This window comes from Erythranthe guttata, chromosome 13, assembly GCF_056151865.1.
Source record: "Erythranthe guttata isolate IM_541 chromosome 13, IM_541, whole genome shotgun sequence".
Lineage (NCBI taxonomy): Eukaryota > Viridiplantae > Streptophyta > Magnoliopsida > Lamiales > Phrymaceae > Erythranthe > Erythranthe guttata.
The window spans coordinates 16,165,284-16,182,911 of NC_142545.1; the positions used below are offsets into that span (position 1 = coordinate 16,165,284).

Sequence of the window (17,628 nt, forward strand, 5' to 3'; positions counted from 1 at the left end):
TGCCACCCGAGATTTTTTTTTTTTTTTTTTACTTCTATTATATATATACTAATACTTATAGATATTAGATGGATATATGTACACAAATTGGTTTGTATATTAACTTTTATCTACTATTATATATATTTTTTATTTACAAATATGTATATATGTCCACATTAAAAAATGAATTATTATTTCCACTTTTTTATTATAATTTATTCTATAAAATATTTTCCACAATCTCAATTCCTAATCTCTATTAAAGCTTATGATAGAAAATTAATATAACATAAAAAAGAAAGTATTTATTTTATTTCTTCTCAATGTTTAAAGTTTTTAATCCATCGAATTTCTATGTATTTCAAGATTTTATTTTTTGTAAACACTCTTACTTATTCAACTAAATGTATACTATATTACAATTTATTTTACACAAGTTTATGAATATTGTTTTGACAACAAACAATATCTATTACTCATTACTATTTGTGTTGGTTAATTTCTTCATAAATATCCCTAAAAAAATTCGGGGGCGCTGCCCCCAAACCCCCACCGTATATTTATTTACTCTTTTAATTTTTCGGCCCCCCTACCGAAAAATCCTGGTTCTGCCTCCTGGTTAAATCGATAAAACCAAACCGAAATTTCGGTACGCCAACATTTCATACTGTTTACCGAACTGAATATATGATTTGGTTCGGTAAATAAATGAATTACATAAATTTTATGTAAAAATATTTAAAATGAGGAGTGACAGTAATTACCCAAACAAGAGGAATTTTTTCGAAATTTGATCATATTTCAGGCGTAACATGCACTATAAAATAATTCTAAATATATAAAAATTTCGGAAGTAGTGATGGAAATTTCAGAACTGTTTTCGGTCCAGATCCAAAGCAATGGCCTTGTTGTGACGGCCCAGACATAAGCCCAAGATAATGTCCCCAGTAACGTGTTTCATGGGTTGTAATTGTATACATCATGTATGTATAATCCACGTCACCATAAAGATTTACAGGGGTTAGATACTATACTGTGTGATTTTAATTAGCGGTTGATTGTTATTACCATACTCTAAACACACGTAGCTGGATGTGTGAGTATATGTAGATCAATGGTTAGAAATTAATCGGTAAATTTTATTGGGTGTAAGTGAGTAACATCAAATAAGCGGAAATTTACAATGTATATGTAATCCACATCACCATAGAGTTGGACATAAATGTAATTTCAAAATTGAAATCAGATCGAAAACACGAAAAATTCCAAAAGTTATGTATCGAATTTCCAGAACAACAAAAGAATTGGAACTTTACCAAATATTCCATAATGAAAATTTTTGAATCGAAATTTCGATTCAAGTGGGAAAACAAAAAAAGAGTTGTACAAAATAATCAAATTCACTTAACCAATTTTTCATCAAGGTTTATAAATCACCACAAAGCAAGGAAGAAGAGCTCTTGGGCTAAGCAAATAAAGCTCCTCAATATTAGAATGAACTCCGACTTTCCCAGCCAACGAATCGAATCCCGTCTGTCCAACCAATTCTTGTATATTCTCCAACGGCTTATGCACCCTCCCAGCTATCACCCTACAAACAATCAACGCCTTCCTCACCACCGACGAATCACCGTCCGCCACCTGGATCGACTCGAAAGCTCTCCCGCTCGTCGAAGCCGTGAACACCCCAATGCCTCCACCTTGCACAACCTCTTTCTTGCTTGAAAACCCGTTCCTCAAAATCCGGCAAACTCTGCATCTATCGGAAGTGCATAGGCTGCACGAGCCTCCTTTCGTACCCAATGAGCACTCTAAGGTCGAACCGTGAAATCTCAAAAGTTCGTTTCCGTCAGCCAAGCAACGAGGGTGCTTCTTGAGGAGCTTGCTTGCTTTGATTTTAACCACTTCTCTGTACTCCTCGAATTGTGCTAGAGTTTTCTGCATGTTGTGGACTTTAAGAATCCTCTCGATTCCGGTACTTCGGTGGTGATTCTCCGGCTTTGTGCTCGTTCGGCATATTATCTCGACTATTTTTCTTGACGAATCTCCTTCCACTAATTCAGTAACTAAAAAACATACAGAAATAATTAACTTTTTTTTTGAGGCAAAAAAAAAAAATTGTTAAGGAAAATCAAGAATTGTTGTAAGCATGTATAAAGAATTACCGGCGTGTTTGGAGAGGTGATGTTCTTCAACAGCTTCCCATCTGAGAAACTGCTCGCCACATTTATGGCAAGAAATGGCTCCACCGTGAGAATCTGCACCGAAAGATGACCTCGGCCTTGTCGAAGAAGCACCGCCACCACCACCACCACCACCGCCAAATCCATTCCTCCTAGAAAGGCTGCTTGAGCTTCTCCTTATCGGGCTGCCCAATATACCCGGCTTCTGTACCCGCCCCACGTGAAACCCTACCGGCCCTGGAGTTCCCGGCTTCAACATGCCAACAAAGTCATTAAAACCGCCGCTATCGCCGCCTTCTCGGAAACCAATCCCGGCGCTAATTTTGAGTTCGCAGGTGGAATTATTAAGGACGACTTCGTGGGTTATCGGGTTGAGGAGTTCGCTGCTTCCGATGGATCTGGGACTGCAAATAGTCGGCTTCTCCATGTGCCTCTTGCTTCCATGAATGACGACATCTTTCAGATTCGCGATGGACCGAGAACAACCGGAGCGGGTCCCACTAGATTTCTTCGTGCAGATATTGCTCAAATTTCTGTTATTGTCGTCGTCGTTGCCCTTCGGTTCGTAAACATCGGCTTGCTCTGATTTGCAATGCAAGGACCTCTTCAAAGCAAACCAAACTGCAGGCATTATTATATTATTCTTGCTGATTCTTCAACCATCCATCCCCTGTTTCTTGATTCAGTGCCGAAACCACCATACCATACAGAAATGGTGTTATTCTTTTTAAATGTATAGACTGTTATTATGGTGAGTAATTATGGCAAGCTTCTTAAACTTGTCTTTAATAGAATCCCACGCGCTGAAATCAATGCGCATTGTGAGTTACTGAAATCAATATCCCCTTAATTTATGTGGCTAAGTGGAGAAATTTATGAAGAATGGTATATACACACAGAATATTTAAGGAAAGTTCATTATATTGGTCTTCTTCCAGTTTATACACAACAGATAAACTTAGAGAAGGGGCCATTGAATATAATATGATCTAATCGAGGAGGAGGAGAAGGAGGAGGGGGACCAGATTCATTCCAACTAATTCATTAAATAGTGGGAAATGGATGTTTGTGTAATAAGCAGACATGGTAGTGAAAACGGGAAAGAGACTACTCGTTCGACTCGTCAGACACAACGCTATCGGACCACCCGATTACAGTTTATTACATCTACTGTTCAACTTGCAATATATATACATATACTACTCCTGCATGTGCTTTTCGATATCTCAACTCCTTCGTCTTCATTAATTTCGCTCCATCAATTATAAAAATTAATATTAATTAATTAAGATAAAAGAAAGCATTCATACCATTAATTTTGGTTTCAGAATAAATGCTTAAGTTTCTCGTTTTATATGGGATTTTCTTGCGTTAATTTCAGATCAAATCAATCAATGGCACTAAATAAAGAACTTACATGCTATCACATTTATGACACAATTAATTGCCCTTACCCACCTATGGTCATGCTTTACATTGATTAGGCACATGCACACAGAGAGAGAAAGAGAGAAACTAAATAGTAGTTCACATTTGCAAGAAGTGAATTAGTAAAGCTTCTAAAGATAACAGCAACTGAAAGACAACAGCACATGTACAAGTAGGAAGTTCATACGACGTGTCGAATCTTGAATCTAATTCAAAGGCCTTTGTCTAAATTCAAACAAACAACACATCAATATTAAACACATAGATGGATCACATTAAAGAAAAATGTCTGTCAAAATCATACACAACACCGGTATTTCATAGAGGCACATCAATAATAATAAACATTGAACTTTAATCCGATGCAGATCCAACGGTAGATGACACATATATATATATATATATATATGATCTTGATATCAGAATATATATACACTATTAACCCCATGAGAAATACATAATGTTTAAGCAATCAAATACAAACTTAACACATAAACCAAATTCGACTATTTAATACTAATTATAAAGCATTTTTATTCCTTCAGACAATGATTTTTCCAATACGAACCGCAGCTTAAAGTAGGAAATACGATGAACCAAGAACAGATGCATGATCCCTGCCCAGGTTACGACCTCTAAGACACTCCAGATCCATTACTTGAGAATGATCAACAAAAAGATTCACCTATGAGAAACAAGACTATTAAGTTTTCTTCCACAGAATTAAATCGAACGGTTAATAAAACAGGGATTAATTAAAGAAAGTATACCCTTGGACCATATTGTTTGATGAACCACTCAGATGTCTTGGGATTTGATGCTTCGAACATTGTCTTCTCAAGCCCTAAACGGCTGACAACTTTTGCAATAATATCGGCCCTCATTGAATCAGCCTGTCTGCACACACCGTCAGCATCGATCATTATCATGTCTGCCCCTGCTTCAAGGCATCTCTCTGCCTTTCTAATCAAAAGATCCACATCCTCAACTAGCTCTGCACAATAATATTTAATAAGCTCAATGGTAGCAAAAAATTGAACACGAAGACTGGCAGATTTGTTGCTTATAATCCTCTATGACAAATACCTAACTATATGACAGCCATAATACAGACGAAAAAAATATGATCATCACATTTTAGAAATTAATCGGTCAAACAAATCAGATTGCTCTCACCTGAAGTTCGAGGTGTGGGGACCACATAAGATCCAAATGCCCTATCCCTTTTTGAGGGTATATCCGACTTGTTAAATTTAACAGCAAATAAGGGCTTAGCTCTAAGACCACCACTTTTCACCAGCCTCACATATCTCAAGAGCACATCTTCGGGTACGCCAAGCGATCCAGCATCTATCTCAATAGTATCAATCCCTAATCGCTTACATTCCTATGACATAATTGCAGAATGACATTGATCGCCACATACATTAAAATAAGTGAGGGAAAGAAAAAAAAATATTTAACTTACCTCGATATAGTCTTGAAAAGCAGAGGGACCTTTTCGCGGAAGGTGTTCAGCCCAGTCACCGCTGCTTACGTACACATTGTGCTTATGCGCCATTTCAGTTACTTCTTTGATGTAACTTTTAGGTATCAAACTATGAGAGCCTCCGGCAAATTTCAATCCGTCAACAAATTGTCCCATTGACTCGAAAACATCCTTGAACACATGATAAAGAAAGTTCACGATGAGTAATAGTTGCAGAGAATTACGAAGGAACATTACGTTGATAATTTAGTACTGAAAACACAATTAGAAACTCTAAACCCAAGCAACAAAGCTTCATTTGATGAGTAGATATACATAATCTTTCTGTAAACTCTGTTAATCCAAGTAGCAAAATTAGATCACACGAGCAATATACAACTAATCAATTTATTAATTTTAGTTCAATAAGCACAACCAGCTACGCCACACCTCAAAATATTATTCAACTGCACACAGATCCAATTCATGCGAACAAAAAGCTACAATTACAAGGAAATGAAATCCTCATGCATGCACATAAACTCGATCTTCAATTTCCTCAAATATGCTTGAAATTGAAGCATCGTTTGATCACACTCGCACGATTTCACAGATCAATTTACAGAAAAATCATACAACGAAGACGATAAACTGAAAATAAAAAAAAAATTAAAAAAAATTGATAAAACTAATTCTGTAGGAAAAGGAGAAGAAATTACGCACCTGGAGATGATTTTGGGAGAGAAGAGAAAAATGAGGTCCCCTCATTTCGGTGACGCCGAACCTCCTTGGCTTCTCTGGACGATCCTCTTCTTCGAAGAAGGTTTTCCATCGGTATCCTGCCATCTTTTTTCCTTGTTCGTCACACTGAATTTCGAGCTTCTGGATGAATCCAATACTTGAACATTAAAATCGATGCAGGGTGGAAGAATGCAGAAAATATGATTGGAAAAAAAAAAGTAGGAATTGGTGTAAGATCGGTGGGTTTATTGTTAGCTGAAGAACTCTGGAGCGCCTTCTAGAAATCATGTGTTCCTTCTAGTTTGTTTTATTTTTTATTGACACAAAATAAAGCGAGTTACTAAATTAGAATCGCGAGTTATACTCGGGCTTCATTTTTTTTTCCCGAAATTAATTTTCGGAAAAAAATAAAAATTTATCACTAAATTCTCTCAAAAAAAAATTATCACTAAATTTAACACACCATTATTAAAAGTTCTTTAATAAGAATTTCACATAATGGCCCATTCCATACTGTGAGAATAGAACATAGTTCTATAATAGGGAAAATTACAACCAGCCCCTTGAGATAAAGTTAAATGACAAATAAACTCCTTATGTTCCAATAATTACAATCATCCCCTCAAATGTATTGTTTTACGAAAAAACCCCTCCAATATGTAAATTTGATTTCCTAAAGGTGGACGTGTGAGACGATACATAGTTGAAGGGATAGCTATAATTACCCAAACATAAAAGGTTTTTTTTCATAATTTAGTTTTACCTCAGGGGGCTGACTGTAATTTTCCTAAAATGAGAAGAAAAAGAAAATTGTAATTTGGCCCATATCTTAAAGCGCAAGTCGTAGATTTGGGCTTCAGGCCCACTTTGGTTTTAATGAGTAGAACTGCCCCAAATCCAAACTAAGATAATTTATTTATTTTTTGTGTAAGATAATTAAGTTGATAAGATTAAGGGCCTTAAGATTGTTTACTGTATATGCTATGACAAAATTATGACTCAGCCACAGGATAATAATAAAACTAAAAAGAATCAAAATATACCTTGATTAAAACAATGTAATGATGAAACTTACAGTTAAGAGTATGGGAATACACATGAAAAAAGAAGATGAAAGTAACAAATAAAAAATGGCAAACACCTGACTAAAGATTGAAGTAAACATGCAAGAGAATATAAACCTAAAACCAAGCTGTATTTCACAATCTCTGCTTTTCTTGTTACCCATGAAAGGAATCCTCAGCACCAAAAAAGCAGAGAGAGATCAAAGACATCTTACAAGACAAATGAAACCTTTTTTTCCCTCTCACATCTGAACCATTTGTCAGCCTGTCCATTATTCTGATTCTTTCATACAACCATTATAAGATAACATAACTTCTTGTTCCAATTCTAAAGCTCTGTACATCTCTAAATTGTTCAGAAGCTATGGCGAAAAACTTGGACTTACTTGTATGTCTGTTAATCATGGTTATCGACGTTGTAGCAGGAGTTCTCGGCATCCAGGCCGAGGTCGCCGAAAATAAGGTTTGCCTTTATCCCACAAAAAAAAAAGTCAAAATTAATTTTCCTACCGTTTATTTAATCGCGTGTGTAACAGGTTCAACAGCTGAGGCTATGGATATTCGAATGTCGAGACCCGAGCTACCAAGCTTTCAAGCTTGGATTGGGTGCAGTGGTGCTACTGTGTCTGGCACACAGCATAGTGAATCTACTCGCAGGGTGCATCTTCATCGGATCGAAAGAAGAACTGGATCGGGCTTCTCCTAACAAGCAGCTCGCTGCTGCTTCCCTTATTCTGTCATGGTACACTTCATATTATTTAGTACATAAGTACTAGGTTTAGGTTTTGGAGATGACTAACGTAATCTGCGTTCGTTAAAAAAACAGGGTTATGTTGGGTATTGCATTCATCCTGCTAATATCGGGAACGTTAGCGAACTCGAGATCGAGAAAGAATTGTGGGATGACCCACCACCGCCAGCTGTCGATCGGAGGGATACTGTGTTTTATTCACGGGCTTTTTGCGGTTGCCTACTATATTTCTGCGGTTGCAGTCTTTCACGAAGAAAGGAAACTAAATCAACAAGGCCAGGAAAACAAACCGAATCAACAAGCACCACCTGCCTGAGCGTTTTCTCTTTCTCCTAATCAACAATACATATGTTTGATTTTGCATCTTACTTTCTACAGATAATTGTTCGGTAAATTCGTAACTCATAATCACCAACACATGCCTATTCTAATGAAGGTTTTCTACTGGGACAAAAGGATGTGATCGATTCAATGTTACAAAATGTTCGAGTTTAACATCATTGAGAAATGGACAATCTTAATATCCTAGTTATTGCCACAAATAACTCATATGCATGTATACGAAGCAACATAATCCAGGTCCCGCATAGCTACAAACCCGAGTCCAGAGAAACAAAACGAGACATGACCACAATTAAGGTAATAACTGCAATAGATGGAAAATTACAAAGTAACCATTTCGATTAAACTACCTCTGAATAACAAGTAATTACTAATAGACAGCAAAACAAAAACACAAATGAAAACACCAAGAACATAACAACAAACATACTACATTATATATCAAAGGAGTTCATTATACAGCATGCAGAACATAATCTTTATAACTAGAAAAGAAAGACGAAGGCCAATCAAGAAAGCTAACCTAGTACAAACTAATTAGCCTCGAAACAAGAACGATTCATAGACATAAAAATAACAAAAGTTCATACAATTTATAACAAGAAGCAACACCTGTCCGGAAACTCAGTGGTCATTCATCAGACTTCAAACCATCCAAAACAAGCTTCACTTGTGCGGTTTTGATCTCCAAATGCCTCTGGATAATAGCAACCTCCTCCAACTTCAATCTGTTCCACTCCTTCTCCCTATCGGTCCATTTTCCCGACGCAAACATCACTTCACCGGTCCTCAAAATATTGCTCTCGACCGATCCACCATCGGCGTACAGTGTGGCTGCTGGTGACAAACTCTGCACATCCTTTTTCACAGCCACCACAGCCTCTTCTTCAGCCTTGGCCACAGTAGCCACCTTAGCTGCTGCTGCTGGCGTCTTCTTCGCTGCGGTGCCGTTTGCTTTCGGGGTTGGGGTCGTAACGATTTTCTCGACCCCATTTTCTTTCGCGGTGTCGTTCCCCCACACCTTTTTGGACAGTTCGTATGCTTTTTGCTCGTGGGGGTTGGAGAATGTCCTGTCTTTGCCTCCCTTCTCTTTCTTTTTGTTGTTCACGTACTTCTTCTTCAGCCTCCTCACCTTATCGCTCAACTGAGTCCGGGTCACATCCACGTGGAGATTTTTCTTGATGAAATCATGGAAACCGTTCATATTCGCTAACGGGTCGGAGTTCTTCTTTAGGGTGTAATCGGTCATTCCTTTCAGAATCGCGATCTCGTCGTCCGCGCTCCACAGCCTCTGGAAAAGCTGTTTCTTTGAATCGTCGGAGGATTTTTTTGCGGAGCTCTCGGGTTCGGTGGCCTTCTTCTTCGCCTTCTTTGAATCCTTCGCCTCCGTTTCTTTCTCCTCCGCAGGGCGTTTTGCGGCGGCGGATTTTGCCGGAGTGACGAGATCTGAAGCTGCGGATTTGGATCCGGGCTTCCTAGCGGCGGCGTTGGATTTCTGTGAGCTGTCCATGGGCTTGGTTGCTAAAGGCTTGACCTTTGGATCTGGTCCGTCCGAGTCCGAATCGGACTCAGATCCGGACTCATCCTCGCCGGAGGAAGAGGACGCCGGCAGCTGCTTCTGGGGTTTGGAGGAGGACGGCGGTTGGGTTTTTTTTAGGGTTGCAGCCGGTGTCGAAGACAAGGGCTTTTTGGTAACTTGGGTCTGTTCGGGTTCGGAGTCGGATTCGTGTGAACCGACTTCTTCAGACGAGTCGTCGTCATCTTCTTCCTCATGCGATTCCGATGATTCCACGGTCTTCTCCGGTTCCCGATTCTTAGCCATTTTTTTCAGATAGAGGTTTAATTACAGAAATTGTTGTGGTGAATAAAAAATCTAGGGTTTCTGGAGAAAATGTTGTACTTTTGGGGGATTGTGTAATAACTTTATTTTATTTTCGTACACGTCGGAGAAAACAAGGTTGTAGGGTACCACGTCTCAATTCACACAGCCAACGATCCGGTGTCGTTTCAAATGCATGACATTGCTATACCATACATTATAAGATTAATTAAGTGTAAGTCTAATTCAGAGTTAATCCCATCTCAAACTCATATTAAAAAAAACAATTTTAGTGTTTACAAAAAGATAATTTGAATTTTTAAATCCTTAAAATGCAATGTACATATATAATTCTAACCCGTCCGCCAAGCACCGATGAAATAGTATTGGTTCTTCTCAAGAGGTGATTTGGGAGTGATGTGTTCACGTGTGATAGAAAAAACCCGAGTTGACGCCGGAATTAACGCTCCAACAATCAAGTCATGAAATATCTAGGTAGTGTTTTGGCGAAAATATTTATTGAGAGAGTGAATGATGTTACTTCGCCGCACGTTCCTTGGTAATCCGTGTAATCATCATCATTGGATTAGCCGGATGGCACCTTATATCCTTAGGTGAAGTCTCTTAGATAGGAAGTTATGGTATCTCCCATTGTCGCGCGGCAAGCGGACATCCGAGCATTAAATGCTAGTGTTGGTGCAATAAATATATGGCCCAAGTCATTAAATGGGCCTCCGAGTATGCCGACCTATGATCTCGGCAGTACTTCCCGACTTCGCTACTCGGCAACAGGATAGGAGTGTGGGCCTGTCAACCGGGCTTTCCCAAATGTTTGGACTTTCGCTATGTAGAGGTCCGATGCCATGAGCCCGGATCACATTCTAAATTAATTAAATTTTTTTTTTTGGAAAGAGAATAAACAGTCATTGAGAATTATTTTATTTTTTAAAATTACTATCTTTTTAATTTGGTGGAATGTGTTGAACCTTTTATTTTCAATACTTAGTTGGTGTAGTTTTCACATTTTTTTTCAACTGAGTGGGAGGATTTCATCATCGTTTCTTTTCATTAATCCTTGTGCATATTTTCTAACCTTTATTAATTCGCAATCTCAATAGATCATTACAACCATAGAGATGAATTGGATCATTACAACCTTAGAGATCAAATATACAAGTCTCCGACGACAGAACAAAACAAAAATTCTTGAAATTTCATGTAATTAAGAAAGCATATGCCATTGGCTCAAAGCAAAAGTTACATTTCATTCAACACACATTATTTTTTTCTAACCAAGCTTGGCCAGAACTTCATTCAGTGTGGACACAGTTTCAGCGTAGTACTTCTCCGCCTCCGCCGAGCTCTTGATTTTTGCCGCATGGTCCAGCTGGAGATTAAAAAAAAAAAAAGATTTAATAGCATATAATAAGTTGCTAATTGGTAATTAAATGCGAAATTAATAATATAATAGTGGAAGTAATTAATTAGTTACATCGCTGATGTTCTTGAGGAGCTTGGAAGTGAGATCTTTAAGAGATTGCTTTTCTGCCTTGGGCTTGGCAGCGATAACGGTGTTAAGATCGTAACGGAGGTAGGATGCCTTTGAACGGAGATCGTTTTGCACGTAAGGCCAAGCCTTCTGTTCGATTAGCGTTTTCACCCCCACAATTTCTTTAGCAGATTCTTTAGCCCTTGCTGCAGCCTCAATGGGTGTTTTTGGCTGAAGATAAAACCTCTCTTTTAGGGGCAATTTGAAGTCTCTTGCTTCGTCCGAGTTCAATGTTCCAGCTGTTAATTAATGATTAATTAGTAGTGTAATTACTCCACTAATTACTAGATTAATTAACTGATAAAAAAGAAGCTACTCACGCAGTCCACCGGAGGGTGGGGGTGGTCCTCCGATCTTGATCGGCTTGGCGTCGGCGAGCACGGCTTGCACAAAGGATCCCGATGCGATTCCGGCGGCAACGAGCCCCAACATGGTACGGCGGCTAGTCTCGGTCTCGCCTGAGTTCTGCTGCTGGGCTCGAATAGTGAAGTACTCTGGTCTGGACACGGCGATTCTGCCGGTGTTGGCGGCTGTGCTCAAGCGGCTGGATTGGAAGCTCCCTTCCAGGACGGCTTGAGAAGAGCCACGCAAGCCAGCCATTGACGCCATAGCTTGAGCCATTACAAGAACTGTATATCTAATTTCTCTTTAAAACAAGAAATTCTCAGGTGAAAATAAGGGAAAATGTAGGATGGGGGATATGAAGCTAAGTTATAAGTTATATTCATGTGATGAAGAAATCATCTTATCTGACTTTGGATGTTGTCTCAGCCAATGAGTGTTCCAATTGTTGACACGTATGATTATGATCTCTTCCAGGCAATAGCATTGTGACACGTGGATTCATGGATCGCTAAAATTTTGCACCAATTTGTCGTCTAAATTCGAATTTCAGATAAAAGTGTTTATAAATCAATAAAATTTATTGGTTAAAAAATATACTAATGATATTATTAATTAATAATTTATCTAAAAATTACTATAGTTTATTAACATCGATGATTTATAAATCGATAAAATTCCTCCAAAGCTATAATCAATCTGAACAGAAACAATAATTAATACCAAATTTTTGAATTGTATAGTTGGCCTAAGTAAGAAGTCCAATATATACATAAAAAATCATGCTAGTCATCCATATTTCGCGGTAGGTTGAATTTATGCGATAATAATCTTTTTTTTTTCTTTTTTGATATATATATATATATATATAATTTTTTTCTTTATCTTCTTTTCCCATTGAGTATTAAAATCTTTTATGATTGACGTAAGGAAACAAATAGATAAGATCTCAATTTAAAAACTCATAATATATAGATGTTTAGTAAAACTGAACAATTTGTAACAGTTAACGACAGTGATTCTATTTTAAAAAAAAAAGAGTTAACTGCAAAAAATCCCCTAAACTTTAGACGTTTTTGCGCTTTACCCCCTGAACGGAAAAAAGTTGCACGAGCATACCCGAACTCTATTATTCTTAGCACCAATATCCAAAATGTCCATTTATGGCAAATATTGACCGGAATCCAAGTCACGTGCCTTACACGTGAATATAGCTGGGTTAAATGAGTCATTTCCTTATACACCCATTCTCTTCATTTTCTTTTTAATAAATATAAATAAATCTTAAAAAGAAAAAAAAAAAGTTTTCTTCTTCCGGTCACCATCATCCCTCATCCCGTCAACACCAGCCCTCAGCCGCCGCCTGCCGCCTCTGCATCACCTCCCTCCGCCACCTCTGCGCCGCCGCCTGCCGCCTCTACTTCACCTCCCTCCGCCACCTCTGCGCCGCCTCCCTCCACCGCCTGCCGCCTCTACTTCACCGTCAATCGGAAATTAAAGACTGTAACTTGAAAGCACATCACACCAAATTAATCAATCTCTCTCTCTCTCTCTCTCCCGAAAAAAAACACGAAATTGAGGACTGTATTGTTGATTAAGCTTTGATTCCATAAACTCAAATCCTTGGCGAATCAAACTCTGATTCAAAGAAAAAAAATTGGTCGGGGGCCGAAATTGATGCACCACCGCCGGCGGTTTCAATGGTGGAAGGTTTCTCCCTCACGATAATTTTCCGGTGATAGGTCCTTCACGATACAGCGGGCTACTCCAGTGGAACAAACCCGAAGGAGATGGAATCAAATCCGACATCTCCATTTCTGGGTTCGCTGCTAGGCCACTCGATTCTGTATGAGAGAAGGTGGATTTTCGGAGAGAGAAAAATCCAAATTGAGGTTTGAAGAAGAGAGAGAAAGTGGGGTTAGAAGGGTTGAAGGAGAAGTGTACGGAAATGACGAGAGGAGAGTTGTTGGGGGAGCCAAAGGGGCGCTGATTTGAGAGTGAGACTAAGGGGTGGGGGACTGAAATTGGTGGACCTGGAAGAAACGCGCGGCCGAGATGGTGGTGGTGGTGGTGCGGCGGAGGAGCAGAAGCCAGAGGTGGTGGCGCGGCGGCGGAGATTCTCCTGCTCTGTTTGGCTGCCAAGAGAATGATGAAGAAGATGACCAATTTGTTTTTTTTTTTTCTTTTTTTTTTTTTTCTTTTTTTAGTTTTTTCTATAAATCTTGTGAGATGGCGAAATTGCCCCTCTATTTTCACGTGTGAATGGCACGTGTACAATTCAGGGAAGAATGTGGCTGAAAATAGAAGTTTTAGTTGCCGGTGCAATAATTTATTAAGTTCGGGTATGCTCGTGCAACTTTTTTCCGTTCAGGGGATAAAGTGCAAAAACGTCCAAAGTTTAGGGGATTTTTTGCAGTTAACCCAAAAAAAAACCTGGAATTGATCAACTCAAACACTTGCAGCACACACATATATATATATATATATATATATATATATTGACTAAACTGAAATATTTATCAAAAAAAAAAAAGACTAAACTGAAAAATCAGCATTATAAGAACCTGCAGGGAAATCTATTTCTCAACGGCAAGAAAATATACTAGCTCGATCACACGTATATAAAAAGATCGATGGCCTCTTTATTCAATTCACTGTCGTCAATAATGATTTTAGTATCGGTTTTCTGTCGTTGCTACGCAGACAGAAACGATGTGACGAGTTCTTCCTGCTGGCACCTGTCGTCGGAAGCTGAAAGTCCCACGTGGACGGAAAATCTAAACAGCTTGTTCACCGCACTGGAAGCAAACGTGATTATCAACAACGGCTACTACAGAGCCGAGGCAGGGGAGGAAAAGGGTGTAGACAAAGTGTACGGCATCATACAATGCAGAGCCGATATTTCCAAGTCAAACTGCACAGACTGCACAAAGAAGTCATTCCGCAGCAGCTGGTGCAGCCGGAGGAGCAGAAGCGCAGTGGTTTGGCAGAGGTGGTGTTTGCTGCGGTACTCGAACGTAAGCTTCAACCAGCCGGTTTGGGAGGAATTGCGCTCTGCAGTATATCCGAACAGCTCGAGTTTGGAGGAACCGGGGGTTGTTGCGAAGGGGCGGATGATGATGATGGGGCTGCCGGCAGCGGCAGCTAAAGAGAGTCTGAAGTTTGCGAAAGCGGAGATGGATGATGGCAAGGGCGGGAAGAGGTATGGGTTGGCCCAGTGCACCAGAGACTTGGGAAAGTCCGATTGTAGAGATTGTTTGGAGGACTTGTTAAAGGTTTTTGGGGTAATCGACAAACGGAGTTGGGGTGTTTATGGAGTGAGTTGTTTCATGCTGTACGATGATACACATTTGTACTTCAATACTAGTGCTGAAGAAGGTAACTACATGTAAATTTAATTCAATATTATATATTGGCATTATACAGTGGCAGTGGCTGTAGTTTAGTGGCGAAATTATTTCTTGATTTCTGATTTATTTTTTTTACCTGTTGGCCGATCGACGACTTTATTAAAGTTTGTATGTATATTTGGGTTGTAGGACTAAGAGAGGTGATACCTTCCGTTACCAGAAACAGAGGTTTGGCAGGACGATTAGCGACGGCCATAACCATTTTTATGACAGCAATGGCGTTTCTCTAAGCTCTTCTTCCACCACCAAAAGAGAAAAAGATTCAAACATATTATTTATTTGCACTAAAGTTTGATTGCACATTGTGAATTGTGATAGTAGTTAACCTCTATTTCTTGACTTGCAATTCTGTAAACTCAGTCTCTATATATATATATATATATATATATATATATATATATATATATATATATATATTCTATTTTACTTTGTAGGAAACTGAAGGAAATATTAATTTCCTCTCAGTTTTCAAACGTTTCAATGGTCTGAGAATCGGGGGTGCATTGGACCAGTAAAATTTACTATTCATTAAAAATATAATAATGGATTCATAAATTAATTAATTATCTAAACAGTAAAGTTTAGTTATAATAAAATGCACACATTGCAATGTCTTTCTTGATGATGTTTTCATTAATTTGTCACATGTAATATTTGATATGGCTACTAGAAATTTGGCCCAACAGACTCCAGTAGCCCATTAAAACAAAAGTCAAAAGAAGAGATACAAATAGCCCATTACTTAAATAGTCAACCACATTTGGCGGCGGCGAGTTGACTTACGGGAACAAAAGTTTAGTGGGACAATTTGACAATGTTTAAAGTGATAAACCAGGTAAAGACAGTACACAAGTAGGAATAATACCTTAGATTAATAGCCGGTGGGAGTTGCAACTCTTTGCACACTACGCGTGGAATTGATCAACTCTAATCCCTTCGCAAGCACGAAACCACACTAACTTATAAAAATAAATACATGCATGCACGTTGACTAAAACTCAACAATATTATAAAAACCAGGGGGAATTATTAAATCCATTTTATCAGCACCAAAAGAAAAAAATAAAAATCGATGGCCTTTAAATTAAGTTCAGCGTCGTCGTCATTGATAATGATTAATTTCCTACCAATTTTCATGCTTTTCTTGTGCCGTCATTGCTATGCAGATACCAACGAACACGGGGGTTCTATCTGCTGGCCGTCGTCAGAAGCTAAAAGCTCTTCCGCCTGGACGGAAAATGTAAACACCTTGTTCACCAAGCTGGAAGCAAACGTGATCCTGAACAACGGCTATTACAGAGCCGAGGCGGGGGAAAAAGGCCCCGACAGAGTGTACGGACTCATACAGTGCAGAGGCGATATTTCAAAGTCCAACTGCGCTAACTGCACCAGAGAGTCGTTCATTTTGAGCGCCAACAGCAGCGCGTGTGGCGGCGCGGGGAATAAAGGCGCCCTGATCTGGCAGAGTTGGTGTTTGCTAAGGTATTCGAACGCGAGCTTCTACGGGACTTGGGAGAAATCGAGTTTAACTGTATATCGATCGAACAGCTCGAGTTTGGGAGAGCCGGCGGCGGCGGCAAAGGGGAGGACGATGTTGCTGGGGCTGGCAGAGGCGGCTCCTGGAGAGAGTTTGATGTTCGCGACAGGGGAGGTGGATGACGGCCTTGGCGGGAAGAGGTATGGGTTGGGCCAGTGCACCAGAGACTTGGGAAAGTCGGAGTGTAGGGATTGTTTGGAGTGGTTGGTAAAGGCCTTTGGGACAACCGTTTCCGACGATCGGAGTTGTCAAATCAATGGGGTGGGTTGTTTCATGTTGTACGATCATACTCGTTTCTACTTTAACCTTACTGCCGAAGAGGGTACGTATAATTATAGTTTACTTGAATCATTTTCAACAAAAGTGGCTGTAGTTTAGTGGTGAGAATTCCACGTTGTGGCCGTGGAGACCTGGGCTCGAATCCCAGCAGCCACAGTATTTTGTTATCCTTTTTATTTTTCTCTGGGCTATCAAGAAAAAGGCAGCCCAATATTATTATCCAAACTTAATTAAGTTTTGTCTGTATATTTGTAGGACTAGGAAAGCCGGCACCTCCCAAATCAGATGCATCAAACAGAGGTTTGGCGGGACGATTAGCAATGGCCATAACCATTTTCATGACAACAATGGCGTTTCTCTAAGCTTCTCCTTCCACCACCAAAACAGCCAAACATATTCACAATGTGGTAACAGTTGTTAGCCCCGTTATTTAAGTTACTTATGTAAACTTAATCTCCAATAATAACTGGTTCGAGAATCAAGATTAGGTACATACATTGTCTGCGTAAAAACATTATTTATACAGCTTTATTTCATAAATATTAACACACAACACATAAGATAAAGAACAGAAACAGCGATTCAAATGTAGCCTATATTCATTGTTCAAAACCTATAACAATACAAACAAACATTGGTGCATTAAGAAAATCTTGCAAATTACCGAGGATCAAATTCAGATGTAGCTGTCTTAGGCTCTTAGCATTCCATCCTTTGCTAGCATCAAATCGAC

General features: G+C 39.1%; 7 protein-coding genes and 1 non-coding gene across 8 annotated transcripts; 4 read left to right on the forward strand and 4 right to left on the reverse strand.

Moving 5' to 3' along the window:
• Nucleotides 1-1,191: 1,191 nt before the first annotated feature.
• Nucleotides 1,192-3,237, reverse strand: LOC105968661 (uncharacterized). Its single transcript, XM_012993295.2, has 2 exons — nt 2,148-3,237; nt 1,192-2,048 (listed from the first exon to the last, which is right to left on the reverse strand). Exons 1-2 carry the CDS (start codon nt 2,794-2,796, stop codon nt 1,402-1,404), a joined length of 1,296 nt encoding a protein of 431 aa, XP_012848749.2. The 5' UTR covers nt 2,797-3,237; the 3' UTR covers nt 1,192-1,401.
• Nucleotides 3,238-3,881: 644 nt separating this feature from the next.
• HSA32 (Aldolase-type TIM barrel family protein) lies at nt 3,882-6,184 on the reverse strand. The gene is made up of 5 exons (XM_012993298.2): nt 5,785-6,184; nt 5,062-5,253; nt 4,770-4,980; nt 4,364-4,587; nt 3,882-4,278 (listed from the first exon to the last, which is right to left on the reverse strand). The coding sequence occupies exons 1-5, from the start codon at nt 5,905-5,907 to the stop codon at nt 4,168-4,170; spliced, it is 861 nt and encodes a 286-aa protein (XP_012848752.1). The 5' UTR covers nt 5,908-6,184; the 3' UTR covers nt 3,882-4,167.
• Nucleotides 6,185-7,171: 987 nt separating this feature from the next.
• On the forward strand, nt 7,172-8,072 carry LOC105968664 (transmembrane protein, putative (DUF1218)). Its single transcript, XM_012993299.2, has 3 exons — nt 7,172-7,329; nt 7,403-7,608; nt 7,693-8,072. The coding sequence occupies exons 1-3, from the start codon at nt 7,231-7,233 to the stop codon at nt 7,931-7,933; spliced, it is 546 nt and encodes a 181-aa protein (XP_012848753.2). The 5' UTR covers nt 7,172-7,230; the 3' UTR covers nt 7,934-8,072.
• Nucleotides 8,073-8,374: 302 nt separating this feature from the next.
• On the reverse strand, nt 8,375-10,425 carry LOC105968662 (GLABROUS1 enhancer-binding protein-like). Its single transcript, XM_012993296.2, has one exon. It carries the CDS (start codon nt 9,779-9,781, stop codon nt 8,591-8,593), a length of 1,191 nt encoding a protein of 396 aa, XP_012848750.2. The 5' UTR covers nt 9,782-10,425; the 3' UTR covers nt 8,375-8,590.
• Nucleotides 10,426-10,902: 477 nt separating this feature from the next.
• PSBQA (photosystem II subunit QA) lies at nt 10,903-12,098 on the reverse strand. Its single transcript, XM_012993366.2, has 3 exons — nt 11,648-12,098; nt 11,271-11,566; nt 10,903-11,165 (listed from the first exon to the last, which is right to left on the reverse strand). The coding sequence occupies exons 1-3, from the start codon at nt 11,946-11,948 to the stop codon at nt 11,067-11,069; spliced, it is 696 nt and encodes a 231-aa protein (XP_012848820.2). The 5' UTR covers nt 11,949-12,098; the 3' UTR covers nt 10,903-11,066.
• Nucleotides 12,099-14,210: 2,112 nt separating this feature from the next.
• LOC148766038 (antimicrobial ginkbilobin-2-like protein) lies at nt 14,211-15,070 on the forward strand. The gene has a single exon (XM_088827560.1). The coding sequence runs from the start codon at nt 14,303-14,305 to the stop codon at nt 15,059-15,061; it is 759 nt and encodes a 252-aa protein (XP_088683686.1). The 5' UTR covers nt 14,211-14,302; the 3' UTR covers nt 15,062-15,070.
• A 1,087-nt stretch (nt 15,071-16,157) lies between these two features.
• LOC105968349 (antimicrobial ginkbilobin-2-like protein) lies at nt 16,158-17,377 on the forward strand. The gene is made up of 2 exons (XM_012992978.2): nt 16,158-16,938; nt 17,151-17,377. The coding sequence occupies exons 1-2, from the start codon at nt 16,191-16,193 to the stop codon at nt 17,255-17,257; spliced, it is 855 nt and encodes a 284-aa protein (XP_012848432.2). The 5' UTR covers nt 16,158-16,190; the 3' UTR covers nt 17,258-17,377.
• TRNAH-GUG (transfer RNA histidin (anticodon GUG)) lies at nt 16,980-17,051 on the forward strand. Its single transcript has one exon. It is a non-coding gene; the product is annotated as a tRNA-His (tRNA).
• Nucleotides 17,378-17,628: the final 251 nt, after the last annotated feature.

Excerpts from the sequence above, each read along its gene's own strand:
- LOC105968661 (XM_012993295.2), bottom strand. The coding sequence starts at position 2,796 with ATGCCTGCAGTTTGGTTTGCTTTGAAGAGGTCCTTGCATTGCAAATCA. Across the intron at positions 2,049-2,147 it reads TCACCTCTCCAAACACGCCG|TTACTGAATTAGTGGAAGGA; the intron begins GTAATTCTTTAT and ends TATGTTTTTTAG.
- HSA32 (XM_012993298.2), bottom strand. The coding sequence starts at position 5,907 with ATGGCAGGATACCGATGGAAAACCTTCTTCGAAGAAGAGGATCGTCCA. Across the intron at positions 4,981-5,061 it reads CTTTTCAAGACTATATCGAG|GAATGTAAGCGATTAGGGAT; the intron begins GTAAGTTAAATA and ends ATTATGTCATAG. Across the intron at positions 4,279-4,363 it reads TCAAACAATATGGTCCAAGG|GTGAATCTTTTTGTTGATCA; the intron begins GTATACTTTCTT and ends TGTTTCTCATAG.
- LOC105968664 (XM_012993299.2), top strand. The coding sequence starts at position 7,231 with ATGGCGAAAAACTTGGACTTACTTGTATGTCTGTTAATCATGGTTATC. Across the intron at positions 7,330-7,402 it reads CCGAGGTCGCCGAAAATAAG|GTTCAACAGCTGAGGCTATG; the intron begins GTTTGCCTTTAT and ends CGTGTGTAACAG. Across the intron at positions 7,609-7,692 it reads GCTTCCCTTATTCTGTCATG|GGTTATGTTGGGTATTGCAT; the intron begins GTACACTTCATA and ends TTAAAAAAACAG.
- LOC105968662 (XM_012993296.2), bottom strand. The coding sequence starts at position 9,781 with ATGGCTAAGAATCGGGAACCGGAGAAGACCGTGGAATCATCGGAATCG.
- PSBQA (XM_012993366.2), bottom strand. The coding sequence starts at position 11,948 with ATGGCTCAAGCTATGGCGTCAATGGCTGGCTTGCGTGGCTCTTCTCAA. Across the intron at positions 11,567-11,647 it reads CCCACCCTCCGGTGGACTGC|CTGGAACATTGAACTCGGAC; the intron begins GTGAGTAGCTTC and ends ATTAATTAACAG. Across the intron at positions 11,166-11,270 it reads TCCTCAAGAACATCAGCGAT|CTGGACCATGCGGCAAAAAT; the intron begins GTAACTAATTAA and ends TTTAATCTCCAG.
- LOC148766038 (XM_088827560.1), top strand. The coding sequence starts at position 14,303 with ATGGCCTCTTTATTCAATTCACTGTCGTCAATAATGATTTTAGTATCG.
- LOC105968349 (XM_012992978.2), top strand. The coding sequence starts at position 16,191 with ATGATTAATTTCCTACCAATTTTCATGCTTTTCTTGTGCCGTCATTGC. Across the intron at positions 16,939-17,150 it reads TAACCTTACTGCCGAAGAGG|GACTAGGAAAGCCGGCACCT; the intron begins GTACGTATAATT and ends GTATATTTGTAG.